A 21,999-nucleotide genomic window follows, 5' to 3' on the forward strand; every position below is an offset into this window, starting at 1 on the left:
AGAAAGCAGGAAAATCACCCCATGCGTATTTTATCCTCTTTGTCCTCCTGTTTGCATTTGGACGTGTTCAAAACACTAAACACTGACCTTGCCGGGACCAGTATTCCTCACTGAGACTGAAACATGGTCTCAATGAGGCAGAAAGAAGTTTAGGGTTAGGCATTAACTGGTTATGGTTAAGGTTATGGCTAATGCTTTGTTTAGGATGTCCAAATGAAAGGAATCCAACGCAGTGTGCTAAGAAGGATAGCTGCGGGAACTAAATGTGTTTACACAGTCACATTATGGGGACATGTTGTCCTCATGGGGACAAAAATCAAGTCCCCACATAACGTAAATGACTACATTTTAAGGTGAAGACATGCTAGGCTGAGGTTAAGGTCAGTGATGGGTTAAGGTCAGTAGTAGAGTAAAAGTCTCCAGGAAATGAATGTAAGTCGATGCAATGTCCTCTGAAGTCATGGAAACCAGTGAGTGTGTGTGCATGTGTGTGTGTGTGTGTGTGTGTGTGTATGTGTGTGTTTTTCCGACACTGACCTTGGCAATCTTGTGTGTGTGTGTGTGTGTGTGTATATCTCACACCACACAAACTGGTGTGCACGTCATTCAATTTGGGATGTTTGTATTAGAACAAATCGTAAAAAAAAAAATTAAATAAATGTTGTTTCTCCTTTAAAATAAAGGAAAGTTCCAGATTTACAAGCTTATACATTTTACATTTCTTTTTCTTGAGGGGAGGACAGTCTTCTTTTTTGGGTGAGCAATTTTTTTCTCACCTCAAAATTCATTATTTATTGGAATTAAAACATCAATTACTTAAAAGAAAATATATATATGTGTATGTATATGTATATGTATATATATATATATATATATATATATATAATATGAAGGCAAAGGCAAAGAAAACAGTAGGCTTAATAAGGGAATATAGTATAATATAGTATAAAATATAGTGAAATGTTATTAATACTGGGAATTGGCTTGTATATAAGATTCTACCACCCAAGATTTGATTGTGAACACTTTATTTAAACTGAACCAACAATATAGTGATGTTTTTCCTCTAATTTAAATGTTTAAGTGTGGAAAAAGTCACTTTTTGGTCTTCACCATCATCATCATCATCATGTAAAAGTGTCTAAGCGGGAACCACAGGAGGAGCCGCTGGTGTTTTATCAGTCTGCTGGCACATGTTGCACAGTCGTGTCACTCTTTCCATGTCATGGTCAACTAGCGAGTGGCTGCTGGCCTCCACACTCTCTCCATATCTGCTCCTTTGAGCCAAATGTTAAAAGCAGTGCTATTCAGTCTTCCTGTCATTTGCGGTCTTGGTGTCACTTTCGTTTTTTTTGTTGTTTTTTATTACATCCTTCAGTCCCAATCTTTGAAACAGAATGCAAAGCTAATAAATTGCTCCAAAGACGACATGTCGCAGACTCTTTCTCTAGATCTAATGCAAAAACAAAATTCAGCACCGGGCCACTAAGCAGCACTCGGGACGCTTGTTCCCTGACACTTGGACGCCAGCTCTGTGGTTTCAGCCAATGAGCTCACCTCGTTTGAAAATAACAGGAGTGACATCACTGTTTTTGGCCCATCGCAGCTCCCACCCAGTCAGAAGTCGGAGGTAACTCGTACAGTGAGGAGAGGAAGAGGTTAGAAATGACTGGAAAGAAAGAGAAAAAGGGATATAATAAGGGTGGTTTATAGGCAGATGGTTGCGTAAAGACAACAGCGACTCATATATTAATAGATTTGTTCCCCAGCTGGCCGGGAGTTGTGTCGTTTTGATTCTAGAGGCTTCATCTCTCCCCCCCCTCTGTCCATTTTTCCCTGGAGGTCATCAGCTAAAGAACCAGCTGCCCCATGTTCATCTCCAGACCTTTCACCTCTGACCTCCTGCAGGAACAACCCCCCACTTCCACACGCACACAGACACACTTTCCATTTAACGGCCAGTAAACCTCATTTGGACCACCTGACGCACAATTCTGAGCAAATAGGAGCATGTGCACACAACAAAAAAGGGGCTAACAAGCTAACAGGCCTTGGATTGATGACCTACGTGTCATTCATTCATTCTTTACTCGTACTGAAAAGACGTTGCACTTTGTCCGCTAAACAATAAAAGCTGAAATAGACCGTTTTGGGGAAACGTGTGAAAAATCGCGTTTAACCCTAAATTGCCGTGGGACAACTCCTTATGTGCTCATCCTGGGGTGTGTGTTTATAGGTCATATCTCCGTCGTCTTCAGAAAAACGAGGCACGGGAACTTTGAACTTTAAACTTCTAATTTCAAAAGTAATTTTTGCCCAGGTGTGTTAATATAGTAATAATAAATCTTTTTCATCCGTTTGCCTATAGATTGTGCTGAAAAAAAAAGGATATACGCCACTCTATACGGAACATTCTTATAGCCTCTGTATATACTTTTTAACATAGTAATGGGGTGACAAATAGCAGCCTAAATATGCTGTGTACTAAAGGTTAAATAGTATGTGGGTAGGTTGATGTGTATGTATAAATAATCATATCATCTGCATATTGTCTAAACTTATAATTTGATACAATTGTGGTATATCTGCTCCTGTTCTCTTTCTTCTGTCTCTACCTCACCTCTCTCTTGTTTCTTTCTCTCCCCCCGTTCTGTCCCCCACTTTCCCTTTCACCACAACCGGTCAAGGCAGATGCAGCACATCTTTGAGTCTGGTTTTCTGTCAGGGATTTCTTCCTGAATTGAATTACACAGGAACATGTATTTTCAGTGTATCGCGAGAACTGCAGAGGATCTAAGACAGAGCCCTGAGCAACGCCTTTACTGATTTACATTAGCAAACCAATACTTAAAGTTTGTCTGTTTGTTAGCGGTAATAATTAAGGTAGTAGGAGGAAGTAAGGCAGTGTTATCGTGTGACACCTGACGAATAAACCACTTATTTATTGTGTAACCAATACATTTCATTTTAGAGGGATTCTTTATTATATTATTGTGTCAGATCAGAAAATGTTCCCATATGTCCTTACAATGGGGAAAAAGTTAATTTAATTAATGACTTTGAGGAGGCAAATTCATATATGCAAAGAAAAGAATAGGCCCTGTAGTACACCTAAGGAGGCGCTATGGAGTTATGATTATGTCTTTTTTAAAAACTCCATTGTCGTATAGTTTTACTCTTCAGTTTTGGCTTGGAAAGGATGTTCTTTGTTTGTCTTTTTTCCTCCCAGACTTTTTCTGTCGTGATTTGAATCGCCAGTTTCGTGGTCACAACCTCACTTCATTAACCTTGAGAGGCTGAATGTCAACCTCTCCTCTCAGTGATGTCATGTTCAGTGAAGGGGATGAGGGGTCTCGGGGGGAGGGGGAACTGTGTGTGTGTGCGTGTGTGTGTCTGTGGAGTTGGTGGAAAAAAAGGTTGGGGAGGATGGTGGGTGTGTGTGTGGGGGGGGGTGTCCCTATTTGTTTGTTTTGCCCTCCAGACGTGTCCGAGAGCAGATTAAGGGATTTAGCTGGAGGTGGGGGGTGGTAGCAAAGGAGGGATTTAAACTCCTCACCCATCTACATGCCTGCTTGATAAAAAATGCACACTCAAGCACCCAGAAGGTCAAAGAAATCAGGAACTTTTCTTTTGTTCAAGATAAAAAAAAAAAAGCTGTAGGCAGCGAGGGACGAGCGCATAGATTCATAGGTTGAGGCCCACAATAAAAGAGCAGAGAGGAAGTCGTGTGTAGACAAGGTGATGCCTCTTCCAGACGTCTGATCGTCTCCTATTTTAGTGCTAATCCTGCTCTTAGGAAACAGAATTAGGGACCCAATATCTTGTAGCTTTGCCACCTTTTGCACACAGGGGCATTCTTTAGAGAACAAGAGCTTCTCTGTTTCCAAGGGGAGACATTTTTTCCTCTCACTGCACTGTTCTGTTCTACACGCCGGCTTCATTCAGTCATGGTATTCATGTGATGATGTGATTTGAAGTATTATGTCTTTATATACTTATCTGTCATTTAGGAACCTAATACTCTTCCACAATGACATTAAAATATCATTTGATTACGGACCGTAAACAGTACAAGTACTTTCATTTCTATACTTATGTTGAATGCAGTATTTGTACAATGGAGTACTGATATTTTCCATTACATCTGAATAAGATAAGATAAGATGATGTACTTTTACTGATGGCAGATTCAAATTGACACAGCGACACAAAGCGCCGCTGCAAAATATAACACGTGATAATAAACAAGAACAAAAGCAAAGTATAATAGTATTACTATGCAACGTTGAATGTAAAAATTACTACTTTTTTACTCTCTAGCTCACCTTGTTCACATTTTCTTGTGATTTTTGACAAAATGTTAAATATAAATAAAAGTGTAAAGCCAAATAGCCTTACATTTAGATTTAAAATTAATATTTAAATTTAGATTTAACACAATGTAATTTCAGCATCATTTCAGCCTCTGTCTTCAAAACCAATGAATAGACGTCATAAATCACTCCTTTTAGCTGTTTGTCTCAGTGGACACAAAACACTCCGACCACCTCCACCTCAATGTAACACCAGGCTGCCACGCGCATGTGTGTGTATGCAGTTTTTTTTAAGGGGGGGCAGGGGGGGGGGGGGCGCCTGCAGACTGCAAACAAACGAACGAACGCCAAGCTCAAATTCAACCGCAGGTTCGCTGAGGCCGGGCCCAGCCGGGGCCGACCGTGGTGTGGCTCTTTTGTAATGTATATCAAGTTCACCAAGGGCCTTTTCATTTGACAGGCCATTGTTAAAGGGAGGCTGTAGCCGGCGTTGCACTCCCCTCTTAACCCCACCCACCCGACATAGGAGCAGGTTGGCTCGCAATTGTTTTATGGAAATGCACGCGGGCCTGGCCGGGTGTCTGCCAGGCGAGTACAGACGGGACGGGGACCGGGAGGGGGGGGATTATGTGTGTGTGTGTGTGTGTGTGTGTGTGGGGAGGGTGGATGTGACGCCGACCCCAGCGAACGCCCCTGACCCTGAGCAGATGGCGAGGCAGGGTCTCTCCGCTGAGCCAGAATTAATAGCGTGTGCCATGTCATATTGTCTAAAACTGCCCCCCCACCACCACCAAACTTCCCTCTCTCTCTCTCTCTCTCTCTCTCTCTCGCTCCTCTTCACCATCTCTCTCTGCTGCTTCCCCCCCTCCTCCTCCTCCTCCTCTTCGGCCTCCCCGCCTCCACTAAATCCACAATCCCACCCAGCCTCCCCACAGTGTGCTTACTCTTCCAGCCACTCGTTTGCTCCTTCACTCACTCATTCATTTATTCACGTGCCCCTCATTCATCTCTCTCTCTTCTTTTCTTTTCTCTTTTTCCATCATTCACAGGTTTGCCCACTCGCCGAGGCTTTATTGGAGGACAAGTAAGGCACCTGCATTTCCAAAGCTCCCCCGCTGAATGGCCGCCACCCCATTTCCTCACCCGTCTGTTCACACTATACGACCACTGTTCACCCGTTCACTTGTCCTTGTATCCGGCCTCGTGTGCACGGTCTCTGGCTCGGCCCAGTCACTCCATGTCACACAAATGCAGATGAATCGGGAAACGTCTCAATTTTTCTGCTCAATTTTGTCCCTCCATTTAAAACCACTTCGCACTAAAGCAGATGAATGGTCTCTCGTTGAAGTGGGAACAGGGTTTTTTTTTTGTTTCTAAATGGGGGATTTACAATTGTCATGTGATGCCTTTTTTTTTTTCAGAATCTTGTCTTCCTGGTGAACACACTTGAATTCACAGAATCCCTGAAAAGCTGGACATGGTGCCTGCATGTGGCCAAAAGAAGGATATTCATTGTCAGTACATCACATGACATAAGTCCAATATTATTTGTGTAGCCCCTATTAACTTAACTAAGCCCAGTCAATGTGTTGGCTGATTATTATTATTATATTATTTTTCATAGCTTTTCTGTGTGTTTTGACCTTCCCTACGCATGTAAACTGTGGGTTAAGTCTCTAAAAACACCAAATTTGGAAAACAACAATGAAGACTTTGCTACTTGTTGACTTGATATGATTTTGAGAGCAATTAACAGTGAGTTTTTTGTGTTTGCATGTGGTAGAAGTTGGTTTTGAACCTCACCAGAGCAGGTATTAAGGTACAAATGCAATTTGTACCTTAATACCGGTGGAAACACACCATTACTTTCAGTTTCAGTTTCACCAGTGGTGTTTCTTGTTCGTAGTAATCTCTAAATAATTTTTCTGCGCTCCTGTTCTCACTATGTTTTTGTTTAATTATTCAGTACGATGATGTGCAACATCGGACAGAAAAAGACTGAAAAAATAGGTTCACGTTGTAGCGTTTTCCAAACACCTTTCAACACCATGTCATGGCTTTCATCAGTGGAAGGTGTTCGCTCGGCTGTCAACAAGGACAGTCGTGCAAATTGCTATTTTCCAGCTCATTAATGAACTCCCTTTTCTAGTATTAAGAGAGAAAGAGAGAACAAAAGAACGTTTTGTCAGTAAACTCAACAATTGTCTCTAACTCTTTTTCAGTCGGCCATGATGGGACTGTACTTGACCTTCCATTAACACACTAAAGTGTTGTTTAACTTCTTTATTTTTGGCAGCTCCTGTGTTGTTGTTTTTTGGTGCAACCCTATGACGAACAGTCATAGTCATTTTCTGCTGTAAGTGTTCGGAGCAATTACTTTTTACAACTTTGGACAGCGCTCAGCTATTTCATCATTTGAATGAACTGAAAGATCAATTGAAAGAGGAACCACAGTAAAGAACAAGATAAGACAAGATAAGTTAATCCAACCACAACGTTGTCGTTGGCAGCTCTGTGGTGTTGTTGTTTCACAATCAAATGGTGGTAATCACGTTTTTAAGCGGGTTCAGTTCACAAACCTGTGAAAGAGCTAAGTTGTGGAAGATGGATGTCAAAGAACTTGCACCAATCCGTCCAATAGCTGGGGAGATATGGATGTCCACTATCTAGTCTGCGGGTGTGGATCCATCACAAATATTTACAGGGCCTCCCACCTATTATCTTCTCCCTCTCCCCTGGAGCAGCAGTGTTGCTGACAGGAATGGAAAAGAAGGTCAGGGATATGTTCAGCCTCCCCCCCCCCCTCCTCCTCCTCCTCCTCCTTCTCCTCCTCCTAATCACAGTCCTCTTCCTGCCCCGCTACGCCCCTCACTGACCCTCACTTTCTTTGCTTCTATCAGCGCCCTGACTGACAGACAGCCTGAGAGATGGTGGAGGAGGTGGAGGAGGAGGCGGGTGGTGCAGACGGTCATGACCTCAGCAGTGCAGTGGCTCGGCCTGTGTATGTATAAAAATCGCTCCTTCCTCTTCATTTGTGAATGAGGAAGACACTGCTGTGTGTGTGGTGTTATGGTGGTGCATGTTTAAGATTCCAAGATGGATGAACAAACACCGCTTTTTAACATCTTTTACAATAACTGCCTAATTTATACTTCATATTTCATCTCCGTCACTACCTCAACATACCCCCCCCGTGCGACTTCCGAGTTGCATTAGATGCATTAGATTGACTTTGACCAACTGAAACTGTGCTAATTCAAAATTTCACAACTAACTAACACGCATAGATAATGTGGTACGAAGCTAATTTACCATTGAATGTATACGTTCAACCTGAAACCTAAAGTGACATAAGCACGTGTTGTACAGTTCTGCTCCCCGACCTCTGACCCCCAAATAACAGTGTGTACCAAATCACTTTGGAACACACAAGAAGAAGAAGACAACTGAAGATTCTGGACACAGTTAATTGGTATATTTCAGCGACAACCGTAGTTCGACTGTGGATGGAAACATAGTGTGTGTGTGTGTGTGTGTGTGTGTGAGTGCCTGCACATGAGTGAGAGAGAGCAAGAGTGTGTGGGGGCGTTACGGAGGCAAAGGTCAAGGTTTGCGAGGTTCACTTGGCTGAAGCTTGTTTCCTCCAAACCCCCACCAGGCAAATATGCTGTCGTTAACAAAGTGAAACTAAACACAACTTTATAAACAACTGCAACAGCAGCCAAATGTACTATATATCATGTTTTACAAGCGCACACAAGAGCAAGAGGGGCAGGGAAAAGAGAGCAAGCTAACATGACTATTTGTAAAATAATCCCCGGGAACAACTTCTGCTTCTCATTTTCCTGGAACAATTCATTGGAGATGTCGTCAAGAAACAAAAATGCTTTGGACAGAGCTGACCTCAGTACTTTGTACCCACTAATAACTGCCCGTCCATCTTTTTTTCGTGGTACAGTCTGTCACTTGCTTTTGTGTTTTTTTTTGTTTTTTTTTAAAAAAACATTAACTATCTGCTCTGTAACATTATCGGGCTGCTTCTGCTCCGAAACCTCACCAAGTCTTAACTGATAAAGGCGGCAGGCCAAGTCAAATGAGATACTGTCCAAGTTTACTGGACGCTTACGTCCCAGGAGGGTTCACTCAGAGTAGACAGCTTTACTTTCGTTGGACGGTTCCACTGTTATGACATTTTTCGACCCCTTTCCTGATTAGTCTCTTACGGGGTTTTAAGTTTTTGTTGTTGTTATTTTTTTTCTTTGTTCTGGGACCTAAACCTCTCTGAATACACTGGCTCCTGGCCTGGCCGACCACCGTACTGGATCTCTGGGATCAGAAGATGATGTTTCAGCCACATCCTGACAACAAACATAATCACTTCTTCTTTTGTGCAGCTTCAATGTGCAGATTCCATAAATCACGCTGTTGCACATTCAAACGGGGTCAAGAAGAAACTTCTTTTGTCTGTGTGTGTGTGTGTGTGTGTGTGTGTGTGTGTTCTGGGGCTGCATGCATGGACTCAGATTTTCCGAGGTGGAACGTGGACGTAACTCACAGTTAGCGTGTCCAATGAAGTGATCCAGAAGTGAAAGTGACTGCGTGTGTCAAAGCTGAGTCATCAGAGGCAGCAGCGATGAAGAAGACAAATCGACTCAGATTTCCTCTTTCCTCTTTTGTGATTAACTTGTCTCTTTTGCGCTCTTTTCACTTGTCTCGTCCCATTAAGCTGTGAAAAATGATCATATAAAGCGATGGAATCCGATCATGTACGGTTTCCAGTGATTTTATCGAGAGACCGGTTCATCTAAGACACATTTGATTCATGTATGTACATAATAAACCTCTCGTTTTAAGTTCCCTGGGCCTGTATTGTCTTTATATAACGATTGAGAAACTGGGATTACGCTCAGTGCACTGCTTAAGGGAGTCTCACTGGTAGTTGTTGGGGGACTGGAGAGCATTTTACGTACGCTTTACTCACTGGTTGAGAATCGAAACCAACAACCATGAATCCTGTTTGGCTGCTCTCGTAGATTCCCAGTGCTTCGTTCTCCTAATAGAGAAACAAAACCAGTGGGCTTTCACATGATTTCTTACAGACATTGTTTTAAAGAAAGCAGAGCTTGTTTGTCTTCTTGTAACTCGGTTTATTGGAAGCAAAGTAAAGTCTTGGGGTCATGAGCACAATTTGCCCTAAAAATGTATGTTGTTTCCTAAAACAAACATATCATGTGACGTACTGTAAAAAAGAAAAAGTGTCACAAATCAGTTTACAACATTGACTTTTTGTATCTCTATTGATATATGTCTAAAGCCTTAAGATCTTAAAGCTACAGTGTGTAAATGAATGTCTGGTACATTGAAGCCAAATCAGTGTGATGAGTAAGTGTGACCTTAATGCCTGAGGAACTGGTGTAAATCCCTCATACAGTAGCTATCATAATGAAGTAGCCTATTAACCGACATTGCCTTTACTCAATGAGGTCGATCGTGTCAGAAAGGAGCACTAGAATAAATATATAATAAATCACATTACGTTCATGGAGGAGAAATGGTGAGCAACATGCATTTGGAGGCCTTCAAAATGTGGAATTTCACTTCATTCAAGCCCACTGACATATTTCACTTCTAAGAATTCCCCCCGGACAATGTCACATGTTTTTCAGGGGACACTTTCCGAGTATAAATACAGGCACGAGGCAGCTGGGCTGCTTTTATGCTTTTCATAACATAATGCATCGAGCACATTTCCAGCGCTCATGATCAACTCTGCTTTTTTAATCAAAGTTAAATACCCAGAGGCGAGCGCTGATTTAAAAAGATGGCGACGGGAAACCGAGCCAAGTCCGCGCAGATGGGGACTCGTATAACTTTTTATGAAAAGGCTTCCCTCTAGTGAAAAGGAGAATGGAATGGGGCTGTGAATAATCCTCAGCAAAGTGATTTCGAAAGTGCTGTGGTCGCAGAGCTGAGATCTCTCCTCGAGTAACTGAGGGAAAAATGCTGCTTTTTGATTTTCACATCTTTCTGGCCTTGCTGTTTCTGCTGATAACCATCGGGGTAATGGATTTACAGGACCCTGTGATTGTGAAAGCCCATAATCGAGCTCCATTACAACTATATTAAAAAGCTGTAAATAATATGTAAATAAATGTGTGCTGCAGATTGATTGCTCCTTATTAGAAATTGCTATCGCTTATCACACCAGCGCATCACAGGGGCTTTTCACTACACTTTAAACTGCCGGCTTTTATTTCAAAAAGGTAGATGTTACCAAGCCGCTGTGGTCAAGTCGATCAGATCATATTGCTTATTTTCCGATGTCTGTTTCAAAGCTGCCGAATCGCGTGCCTGCACACTTCTCACCCCGCGTACGTTCTGGCAGCTTGAACTCACAGTGAACTGCGCAGGATGAGGAAAGGGGAAACGTCTCCTTCCTCATGCCTTCATTTCGCCTCTGTTTCAAAAGAAACACACGCTGCAGTTCCCCTGACAGTCTGCTAACTTATCACCCTGTCAGTTTTCGACTCTTTCTGTTGTTTTTTTTAAAGTCAACGCAAGTCCGGCTTTGAGATGTTGTAATGACAGTCATGTGATAAAAGTGTGCAGAGTGAAGGTGTCCTCTCTGTCTCTCTGTCCTCTCGTCCACCCCTGGGACAGACCGGGACGCCCCTTCCCTCTGCTTACACGAGACGCCTCGCACGAAACACACCAGTTGATTACTTCATGACTTTTTTCGTCTTGTGATGTTAACTGAGGGAAAGGTTTATCATCGTCAGTGGCTCCGACTGTTGCGATTATTGAAAACATATACAGTAGGTATCACCTTATGGTGAGACTGATGCAAGGCCACAAATCCAAGGCTTATTTTAAGGCCACATTTCAAAGGGATTAGTGGACAAACGTATATTCAACTGCCTTGTAAATGTTGCACATTGGATCTTTAAAGTCGCAAAAATGCAGACGGGACACGTGACGTGGGACTAACGGGACCATTAACGCGACCCTACTCGCCTCGGCACTGCACGGTTAGGCTGGGGTTCCAAGCGAGCTGAGCCGATACTACGTGGTTGTCAGGCAGCCGTCACAGGAAGAGACACAGGAATCAAAGTGAACAATGCCGAACTGCAGATGAGTTTTAAAAAAAAAACAATCCTGAAAACTTGCGTTAATCTCCACCATTGAGCAAGGAAATGTCTAAAACCTCATCATTTAACAGAGGAGTGTGGTGTATTTAGCCTCACGCAACTAATCTTTAAATTAACTGATTCTAATGATTCAGTTACACTGAATACAACCGCTTTACAAGTCACTCGTCACTCGTTTGTGTGCGTCATGGCAGTTTCATGCAGAACATGCTGTGATGACCCCGCCCACGTTGAGGAGGTACTATATTGTAATGGCAAACCTACACAACCGCGAAGAGTCGATACTATATAGTGGAAAAACACCATTGGTGTAGTGGTTAGCACTCTTGCCTTTGAAGCAAGAAGACCCAGGTTGGTTTGTGCGTGGGTTTTCTCCGGGTTCTCGTTTCCTCCCAGAGTCTGAAAACATGCAATATGAGGATTAGATAAAGTGAACACTCTAAATTGACCATAGGTGTGTGAGCGAGAGAGAGTGTTTGTCCCTATATGTGGCCCTGCGATGGACTGGTGAACCCTGTCTTCTACCCTTCACACCTTTCTTAGTAAGAAGTAAAAGAGTCACCTTCAGCTGAACACGATGAGCTACGTTCCTGCCACTATACGGCACAGCTAGTTGTTTGCTTTGTCCATTGCTGCATTCAAGCGGAATTCGTGATCTCAGACTAGCGACCTCAGAGGTCACGAGACAGAATATTCTGAACTTCTGAGGTTTCACAAAATGTACCGTTAACAGGCTGTGAATACGAGTTCCAATGAGCTCACCTTGTCAACTGTACCCGGCACAGTACCCGTATTTTAACCGATATCTCGCCGCCAAAGTCAGCACTGCAATCAACGGTGACCTCAGTAAGTCGTCTGTGAAGTTTAAAGCCGGTCAAGCGACAGTTGTGAGAGAGACAGACAGGTGCACCAAAAACAAGACAGCTCATCAGATAGTTGCTTTAAAAAGCCGTTAAACAGGTTTGTCTTATAAAGTGGCTGGTAAGTGTATTTACTCACTCGTCGTATTTGTTTCCTGAAACCTTCGCAAAGCTCAATGTTGTCACATGTTTTTTTTGTGTTTTTAAGTAGAAAATACAGATTTCCTGTTTTTTTTTTTTGTCTGGCAAACAGCCGAGCGCTCATGTCTCCATTTATCGACTTACTGTCTCCTCACCCGTCTGACATTTGACCCAGTGTCTTTTAACCCACCCTTCTTTGTCTGTCACTGGCTCTCGCTCTGACTGTGCTTGTGTGTTTGAGGAAGTTTCAGCCCACAGACGACTTTAACACTCAAAACGGCACTTAATTGGCTCACTTTCTCTCTCATTTCTCTTTGCCGTCCGCAAATCTGAAGATAAAAATAATTCCCCATCTTCCTTATTACAATTTCAGCCCCGCACTTGAGAGATTATGAGAATCTGCTCTCGCACTTTCTTGCCACAGACATTGAACGACGGACAATATATTAAAGCAGATGACGCGCATGTAGTTAGCAGTATGTAGGTCAAATCCATAGAGGTAACGCAGATGGAAGATATATTTCCACATGAGGACACGGATCTTTCTTTCTTTCTGTCTCAATCTTTCTTTATTGTTCAGCCACAAGCTTAAACAGTCAAGTAAGTGGATTTATAGACCTGAGGCTTAAGGCTTAGTCGTGATTGTTTGAATTGGCCCTGTTTCTATTTAAATAAATGTTTTTTTACTTCTCACGAGAGAGAGAGAGAGAGAGAGTGCAACATAGGAAGATTGAGATTTAAAAAACAACAGGAAAAATCAGAAGCAAAGGGGCGAAACATGACGTGATTGGGATGAGCCTCGAGGAAGCTTTAAATCATGTGTTTGAGTGTTGCAACAGCCAAAGTTGAAAACTTGCCGTCATTGAGTTGATGTGACACCTCATCTGTATTTAAAGGGTGATACAGTAAGAAGCAGAAAGAGGATGTGATTTCAATACTTGTACTTGGGTAGTCTCTGTTTTGTTTTTAGTTCAGCTGTAAAACATTTGAGGAAACTTTATGCTTCCCCATTCAACTCCGAATATATCTGGAGGTTCTTTGCCGACGATAAAAAAAAAAAAGGGAAAGGAAAAACGGTTGGGGGCAGGATGAGGTCTTCGTCTCTGTGTCTTCATAGTGCGGGCTGTGGGCCAGACACACTCTCATGCAAAACCTCATCCCTGCAACTCTTCTCTCTCAGCTTTTTTTCTTCTTCTTCTTCTGTTTTTTTTTTTCTGTTGGAACAGTGAACCTCCACAAAAATGAATTGCACATCTGAAAAAATTGAGATGTGTTGATTTATACAGTGTACACAGAGGAAGATCACATCTGCTTCTTTCTACGTAGAGACACGCTGATGTAGATGTGCACACAGACACTGGTGGGTCGTCTGTTATGGACTGAGGCGGCCAGAAGTCAAGCAAAACTATCAGACCTGACCTGTGTATACGTATATGTTTTTTGGAGCAGCAGAATTCACTATATGCACAGATCAACTTCCGCTGAAATATAAGCCAGCTCTTTAACATCTGCTTGGTTATCGCTAAGGGGAAACTTGGACTTTTTGAGGTCAGTGGCATTTGACAACATCAGAGTGCACCGGCACCTCTGTAATTGTATTTAAATACCTTTGGTAACTTCTGCAGATACTGACTGAAGAACACCTCTGCATCTATGGCTGACAGCTTACTGGAAACAGCCGGCCTGGCTTATTGAAAAATAGGAATGGAAAATGGTTTGTATTTATTTAGCGCTTTTCTAGTCTTGATGACTACTTAAAGCTGTTTTACACTACAGTTCTGTCATTCACCCATTCACCAAGGACACATCGGCATGTAGACTAGCAGAGCCGGGAATCAAACCCACCCCCTTCAAATTGAGAGTTGACTCGCTCTACCGTCGTCCCCAAGTAACCATGATTTTAGTCAGTTCATTTCTGAAACTGTTCGTGGACACTTCTTGGTGTTTTCACTCATCTCGCTCAATGTTGCTATTGGCTGCATCCTGACAAAACAAGTCACTTCCTGTGTGCAGCGAGGGGTTGTTGCCAGGCAAAGCCTTTTAATATATTCTTTTAAAAGTTAGGCTCTATGGTTTAAAAACATGACAAAACTGCAGGATATTTGTTTTTGTCCTTTTCATCAACTTGCCATGAGCGTGGCGGTTTCAAAAGGCCTTCACCTTCTCTTTGAAGCTGTAAAAAGTAGAGCCTCTTGTAAGGTGAACAAAGATGCCAAACAGATTTAAATGAAGGCTGTGGCAGAAGACAACACCACACAATGGGATGGAGACCTACATGAAGGTTTACGGCTCTCTGACCTCTCCCAGATAAACAAGAATGACCTGACCTATTTGTAGTGGGGATGGAACACAAACTTTTGGAGATGCTATCTGACTGGGGGAGAGCTTGAGGCAAGCAGGCACAAACAAGAAAGGCTAATAAAGCTCATGCCACATTTCCATGCATGATCACGCTCAATAAAAGCCTCCCTTGTACTTTGACTGAGTCATGGGACTCCCAAAATGTGATGGCAATGCACTACTGTGCTCTGCTCACATGTGGCCACGTTATTGTTTCCAAATTCTACACAGAAAGTGCAATGTTACCCTATGGCATTGTAAATGTGGGGTGCAGAAACGCTCCCTTAATTCCTGCTTTAATTTTAAGTCAGCGTGTTCTTTCAGTCTCATCACTTTTCCTGCTTGTAATTATGGCTAACTAATAATTATTTTCATTAATGGGTTGATAATTTTTGAAATAAAATGTCAGCAGATCAGTGTTTCCTGAACCTCAAAATGACAAAATTGCTCTCCTTTTGCCCAGAAATGAAATATATTCGCTTTTTCTGTTTTTCTTTGTCAGAGTAGAGCAAAAATAAATTGTCAAATGAGTTCAGACAATGCTGATTAGGATTCACGCCTCTTTGTCTGTGTTTGGTTTGGCAGTGTTTAGATTGTGTGTCACCCAGCGACATTCCCACGCTGCACACAGGAAGAATATTTGTTTGACGTCAAGACAGACAACAATGACAACATTGCGCAAGTAAAGTGAGACAACTGCAAACAGCTTTGGGGTATGACTGGAAGGAAAAAAAGACCTGATTGTCCAGCAGTTGGATGGGATAATGGTTCTTGTCTCCGCCTGCCTTTGTGCTGCTGCTATATACACACAAGCGCTCCCTCAGTCAGGTGTGATAGTTTTGCATGACAGATGAAGCAAACAGAGACAAATATCACCAAATATTACACACTGCAACTTTAAAGAGCTAAAAAAAGAAGAGAGATTTTGTTATTATTCAGTTAAAAAAAACACTCAAACAGACTATCAAATTACTATAATCAATAGTTTAGTTGATTCATTCTCTACTTGTTATCTCTATTAGAGCTGCAATGGACAATTATTTTCATAATCAATCGAGTAATCGTTTGGTCCATAAAATGTCAGCAAATGTTCAAAAATGTCGAGCAGTGTCGATCCATTAACCAAAATGATCCCGTTTTAACGATTTCTTTGTTACATGGAGCAAAGAAACTAGAAAATATTTACATTTAAGAAGCTGAAACAATCAGAAATCCTGTTTTAATAATGATAAAACCCTCAAACTGATTATCAAAATAGTTGACCAATTTAGTAATCAATTAATCGAATAATTGTCTCAGCTCTAATCTAATCTTTATAGCATTGGGAGGTGATAAAGGTGATATTTTGGCTACAGTCCTGCGGCTGCTGATGATGAATACTGCAGAGACCATAAGGAAACAGGATGTAAGCTATAACGTGTGCATTGTTGTGTGTATGTGTGTGTATGTTCTCTTTAGGACCTTTTCTGTAAGAGACAGAACCACATTTATGTTGAACTGGTTAAGTTTAGGGCTAATATCTAAATTGTGGTTAGGTCAATGTTAATTAGATTTTCTGCAAAAACGTGTGTATGTGTGTGAGAGAGAGAGCCTGGGAAAACCGAGGGTTTCCTCACCACTTGTATTTCCCCCTCTAAACCTATCAGAGCTGTAATTTATTACCTGGTAAACACGTGGGAATAGTATCTCAGCGCCACAAGATAAACAACTACTACGCTTTGACGCAACATCTCGCGATAGGCGACGCTCCCTCTGTGCTCGCCTATTGTGAGAGTTTTCCAAGCCTCGCGTGATCTTGGAAGTTTCCCACGCCTGTTGTTGTGGCGTCTGCCCTTCTCTCTCTCTCTCCCTCTCTCTGTTGCTGCTACCCGCCGCCTCCCCCTTTTCTCTGTCTTCCTCGCCCACCTCCTTTCTCTCCGTCTCCCTCGTCCCCACACCTCCAGTCTGCTTCTGTTGTCTCGGCGGATTGTTGGGCTGTGGGAGAAGAAGGATATCGCGAGTATTGGAGTTTTGGTGAGAGTTTGTGGAAGATGGCGCCTGTTGTGACAGGGTGAGTCTGAGATTCAGGGGTTGGTAGTGGGGAGCGGAGTTGTGGAGAATATGAAGTTAATGCTGTGAAAATGCTAATTTTAAGCCGCTGTGCTATAGCCTGGTTACATCGCACTGTTTACGCCACTGCTTTATCCCAAATAACTCGTTTGTGTGTTTGCGTGCGAGTGTTTTTCCCTCAGCACAGTTATCGTTACTTGCCTGGGCTGACTGTTGCTGCAGTGTTTGGCGAGCTAGCCCCAGCTAAACGATACTTCACCCTCGGTGGTCTCCTTTTCCCCCAGACAACGGCAAGCTGTTAGCTAGCAGGCTAACCAGGGAGCTAAACACAACCAATTTGGAAACAACTCAACATTGACACGCGGGTTTCCTTTTCATTGCACAGAAAGCACTCGTACAAGCCCCCGTTCTTGTGTTTGTTGGCGAAACGTGCTCACCAGTTAGCCGGGCAACACGTTCATGAGTCGGGTTCCCCGACTTAATACGGCTAGCTGTCCGATAATGGGCATCGGCTAGCGATGTCTCACTGAAACACGTTGCGGCTTTGTGGAAGAGGCAGCACTTATTTAGCCTGTGTTTTTTAAACCCAGCCAGTTCCGCTACACACGGCGTAAATACTGAGAGCCAACACTACTACAACACAGTGAGTGAAGAGCGTGTACTGAAACAACAGTAGCTCCGCGAGTAACGTTTGAGATAGAGAGAGAGCACTGCTGGAAGTAGTATTTACTACACGAACAGATCTGCCTCTGACCTGTGTAAACAGAAGGTTGATGAAAAAGCACATCGTAACACCGAGTGCATCTAAGGTTGAAATTCACGATAAACATCCGCTGTGTGCTTTATCTCCAAAACACGATTCTGATCTTCAGCCATTGATTTGATTTGTCACTATTTCTCTCCAAGTAATGATTCTGACTTTTCTTTGCTGTTAAAAGCATGGAATTATCCTCATGGGTCGTCCATAATTATTAGACAACCGACAGCAAACACTGAACTGGTTGCATCCCTTAAATTGTTGCATTTTCTTCTCTTAAAGTGTGTCGTTATAGCTGGTGCGCGTTCATTAATTTTGTCTGTCTGCATTTTGTTCGTCTTAAGTGTCGGTAAAGGCTCTAAATGGGATTATTAGTCTTGAGCTATCACTGAATCGTTTGTTGGACAGTGACTTGATTTCTACTGTAATGGTCCCGCATTTTTATTTACAAATAGAGTTCCAAAACATTTGGTTAAGGAAAATGTACATCCATACGAATCGACAGCTTCTTTGCACTTGTTCAGCTACTCCTATATCAGCTCAAATATTTAGTCAGCCAGCCATATGGCAGAGCTTCAATGCATTTTAGATATGTAGACATGGTCAAGATGACCCAGACAGGATGTGGTGAGACACACATTTCACAACCTTCCCTGACGTAGAATTTGTGGATGGGACACATTTCATGATACAAGCCATCAGTACTAGTTCACTACTGTCATGCACCATGGGGAAAGCCACCACAAGTTTTTAATGATAATGCTATGCATTCCAAAATGGCAACGTGACAGTTATTATGATGTTCAATGTTTGCGGTACAAACCCACTGAGGAACTGTCTCTGCTCTGGCTGGTAGTCAACATTTTGCTGTTGTGATGTTGACAAGGATATCAATGGGCGTCCAGGGCCACTGTTTACATTCTGCTTTGCATACTGATTGGGTAGACGGCTTGTTGTTGTTGTCACTTCTTGCGACTAGTGACCACTTGCACATTACTATGTATTTACTAGCTGTGCATACGTTGGTGTGGTGCCACCAAAATTAGTAAAATACTAGCTGCAAACTAGCTAGTAATTCTTAAGGCTTTAATTACTAAATCCTGAATTTAGTAGACTAAACCCCACCCAGGTCACCACATAAATGATGTGAAGGAAGAGCTACAGTCGCTCTGTATATGTGCTCGTGTTTTTTGACACTTTTCATTGAATAATGTAGTCATATTTACATTTTACAAAGTCAATGAGTGTGGTTTCCGTATCAATCCATGCGCATCTCCCAGTGTTTGTAATTTTTTCATTAAAAATGTGGAAGTGAAAGTTACATTTCAGTCACATGATTTCTAAACTTTATTGACTCAGTCTGTTAGTATTGCTTTTTTCTTTTTCCTTATTTATGCAGTGTTCTAAAGATTTCCTTCCCTATGTTTTTTTGTTTCTATTTAGCTTTTAACCACTAATATAGTGTGCGTGTTTCAAACCAAATGTCAGCGGTTACATCTCCTTAATTTTATTACATCAGTAATGTAACTATATTATTCAGTATAAATGTATATACCTTGACTTCAATGTGTTCTAAGTGAGTCTATATTTCCTCATCTGCTTTGGTGTCGGAGAACTAAACACTGATACATTATTTACCTTCACATCTGCTAGAAACAGACCTATTTTTCCCCTGTCCTGGCAATAATCCCCACAGACAGCTCAGTGGGTGACAGACTTTTGCTGGGCTTGTTGGAGGTGTGTGTGTGTGTGTGTGTGTTTGTAGGAGGAAGGGAGGTGGATTAGAGTGTGGTTTACTATGTATGTTCCTTTGGGGCTTTCCAGCAGACCTGAACTGATTTCAGTTGGGCTGGGGGTGTACAGGGGGTGGGGGCAGAGGAGGGAGGGAGCAAGCAAGAGGGCAGGCGGGTCAGCTCTGTGTGGCTGGCCACCTGTCCAGATGATATCTCCAGATTCACGTTTGGCTGTGTGTTTTGCAAGTGGGGAAGAGGTGGGGGGTTGGGGGGGGGTTAGTATGTGGGACGATGGGGTGGGTGTGCTTGGGCCAGAGAGGTTTAGCTGAAAATTAGAGTGCCATAAGGGGTCTTTTTTTTTTTTTGCTGATGGCAGGCCATGTTCATAACAACAGTTGGAGACATCTCAGAGGCTGACCACAGCCCAGTGCCCCCATGTACTGTTTAATGGTTCTGGCTTTACACAGGGAGGGGCTCCACAACCACAGGCTTGTTAATGGTATTATGACCAAGCAGCAACAGAGAGGCTGTAGTTGTATGACTTGTCTTTAAATTGTAAATGGACATTTGTAGTGATTTCCCCACCCTTCAGTCACTTGGGTCTGCAGCTTTTAGCATTTCGTATCAAACCATAATTTTATATTTATGTGTTAAGTTGTTCTTCTTTACGGTTTTGGTTGTTGCTGGAATGTAGTTTATCAACAAATGATTTTTAGGTGAAGATTATCCTCATGTTTGTTTGATACATTGTTTGATAATGTAATGTAATACAGGAAGTGCAGGGTTCTACTTAGTTGTTACCTCAGTCTGACCATTTTCAGTAAACATTTGCTATATGAAGGATTGTATTTATGCATGTAGCATGCTAGCAAGCAAGAGCTTTTCAGCATGGACTGAGCTACTCTTTATTTCAAAATTTTGAACACTCACAAAATGTTTTGATGACAAGTACAATTTGGTAGTTTGATCCATTCTTTCAACAAGTCAAGTATAATATTTTAAACCCTATTCGTTCCATTTATTAATATTTAGTTTTAAGTGCTGCTTCATATGATTTTAAAGCTCTAAAGGAAGCTGCAAATGAAATCACAGTTGCAATAAATGTCAGACAAAATCACTTACAGTTACATATTTAACTTACATTGTTCAGCCATGGCTGGCAATATGAAAATTTAAGTAGCTGAGATTCACAACTGTTCCATCAGTTTGCATTTAAAGTATTGTGTAATAAAACAGTTATTAAAATGGCTGCTGATTAGTTGCCACTCAGTTGTCTTAATGTTTTAGCTCTAAATGACCACGCCTAAAGGCTGTACACCTGTATTCTAATGCACCTTTGGCATGTGTAGCAGTATAAATTGCCACATTAACTCAAATTGGCAAAATATCCAAATAATTATCCATCATGAAGGTGAGGTGAAAAAAGTGTGTTGCTTTTGTATTTTTTCCCCCTCCACACTGCCAGAGAAACTGATTGTGATCGCTCAAAGAGCCGCACTGTTCACCTGGAATGATAAAAGCATGAATCACTTATTTCAACACTGCTTTGCCTTTGCTGTGCCCCGGAGGGACAGGATTCCATTTAGCTCAACCCTCTGTGTCCCTCTGCCAAAAAAGGAATGATGGAGTCTTTCAGACCAAAAGCCAAGCGTCTCTGTGCTGGAGTAATGATACGACTGAGCCTTTCTTTGAGACACAAACCTTGTGTTCTTGTATTTGTTAGAAGGAACGTGTGGTTTGAGCTCTGTTGCTGTGTTGCTGCTGAACAAGTCTATGTGTTAATGTGTGTGTACGCGCGTGCATCCATTCCCCAGGGTCGTCTCTTCTTCCCCGCTTCCCTTTATGAAAGTAGAGGTTCAGAGAGAGCAGCAGATGTCAAAGCACTGACCTTTATGGTGGCAAAAGCTTAGACCAGAGTTAAAAGACATGCTGAGTTGCACCCCCACCCCCCCCACAGCCCTCAAAGCAGCCGCCCCATGTCCACCCACACTCGCATACACTCTCAGTCTGCCACCTTAGCCCCAGTGCAAATTTATAGATAAACGATGGAGATGATAAAAGCTTACATGGTCCCTGTGTCACCTCAGGATCCTCTGGCCCTCGAACGCCTCCCCTACATCCACCCAGAGCTGTGAAAACCTTCAAAGTGTACACCGTGCAGGGGTTACAAGCCAGGGGGTTGAGCTGTACAGAAGTCACGGGCAAAGTACTGCAGCGAATTTGCCACCACCAGACATCTTTTGGGGGATTTATTCTCTTGCCTACAGTAGCCTTTTGTTTTGGAAGTTTATGCATGCCCATTACTTCACATGATTGAAATATCCCCTAAAGCTTATGGTTCCATCCAGGGTTCAGATTCAACTTGTTTGGTGGAGTGATGATGGGGCTTTTAAAGCAACACACGCCCTCGTTGACTCAGTTGTTTTCAGTATCTTGTTTCCCATTCATCTTTGTGTCCACGTGTCTCAAGGGAACAACCACAGGAGACACCCAGGGGGTTTAAAATGCATGTTTTTTTGTAATTTGCCTTGGATCGGGGCCCGCTCGACACTACTTATTGTTGGTAATCAGCTGCATGCTCAAGTGTGTAGAGAAATACCATCCTAGTATGCCCCTCTACCTTTCCTCACATCCTACTTATTCACAGCTAGATTTGGA

At 42.4% G+C, this 21,999-nt stretch overlaps 1 protein-coding gene across 1 annotated transcript in view; it reads left to right on the top strand.

The window, feature by feature from the left end:
• The first annotated feature begins 16,665 nt into the window (after nucleotides 1-16,665).
• The window catches only part of rbpjb (recombination signal binding protein for immunoglobulin kappa J region b), a 45,912-nt gene continuing 40,578 nt past the window's right edge, over nucleotides 16,666-21,999 (top strand). The window contains exon 1 of the mRNA XM_058623925.1: nucleotides 16,666-16,852. Coding sequence (XP_058479908.1) covers nucleotides 16,833-16,852 — 20 coding nt within the window. The 5' untranslated portion in view covers nucleotides 16,666-16,832. The remainder of the gene's footprint in view (nucleotides 16,853-21,999) is intronic.

This window comes from Solea solea, chromosome 3, assembly GCF_958295425.1.
Source record: "Solea solea chromosome 3, fSolSol10.1, whole genome shotgun sequence".
Lineage (NCBI taxonomy): Eukaryota > Metazoa > Chordata > Actinopteri > Pleuronectiformes > Soleidae > Solea > Solea solea.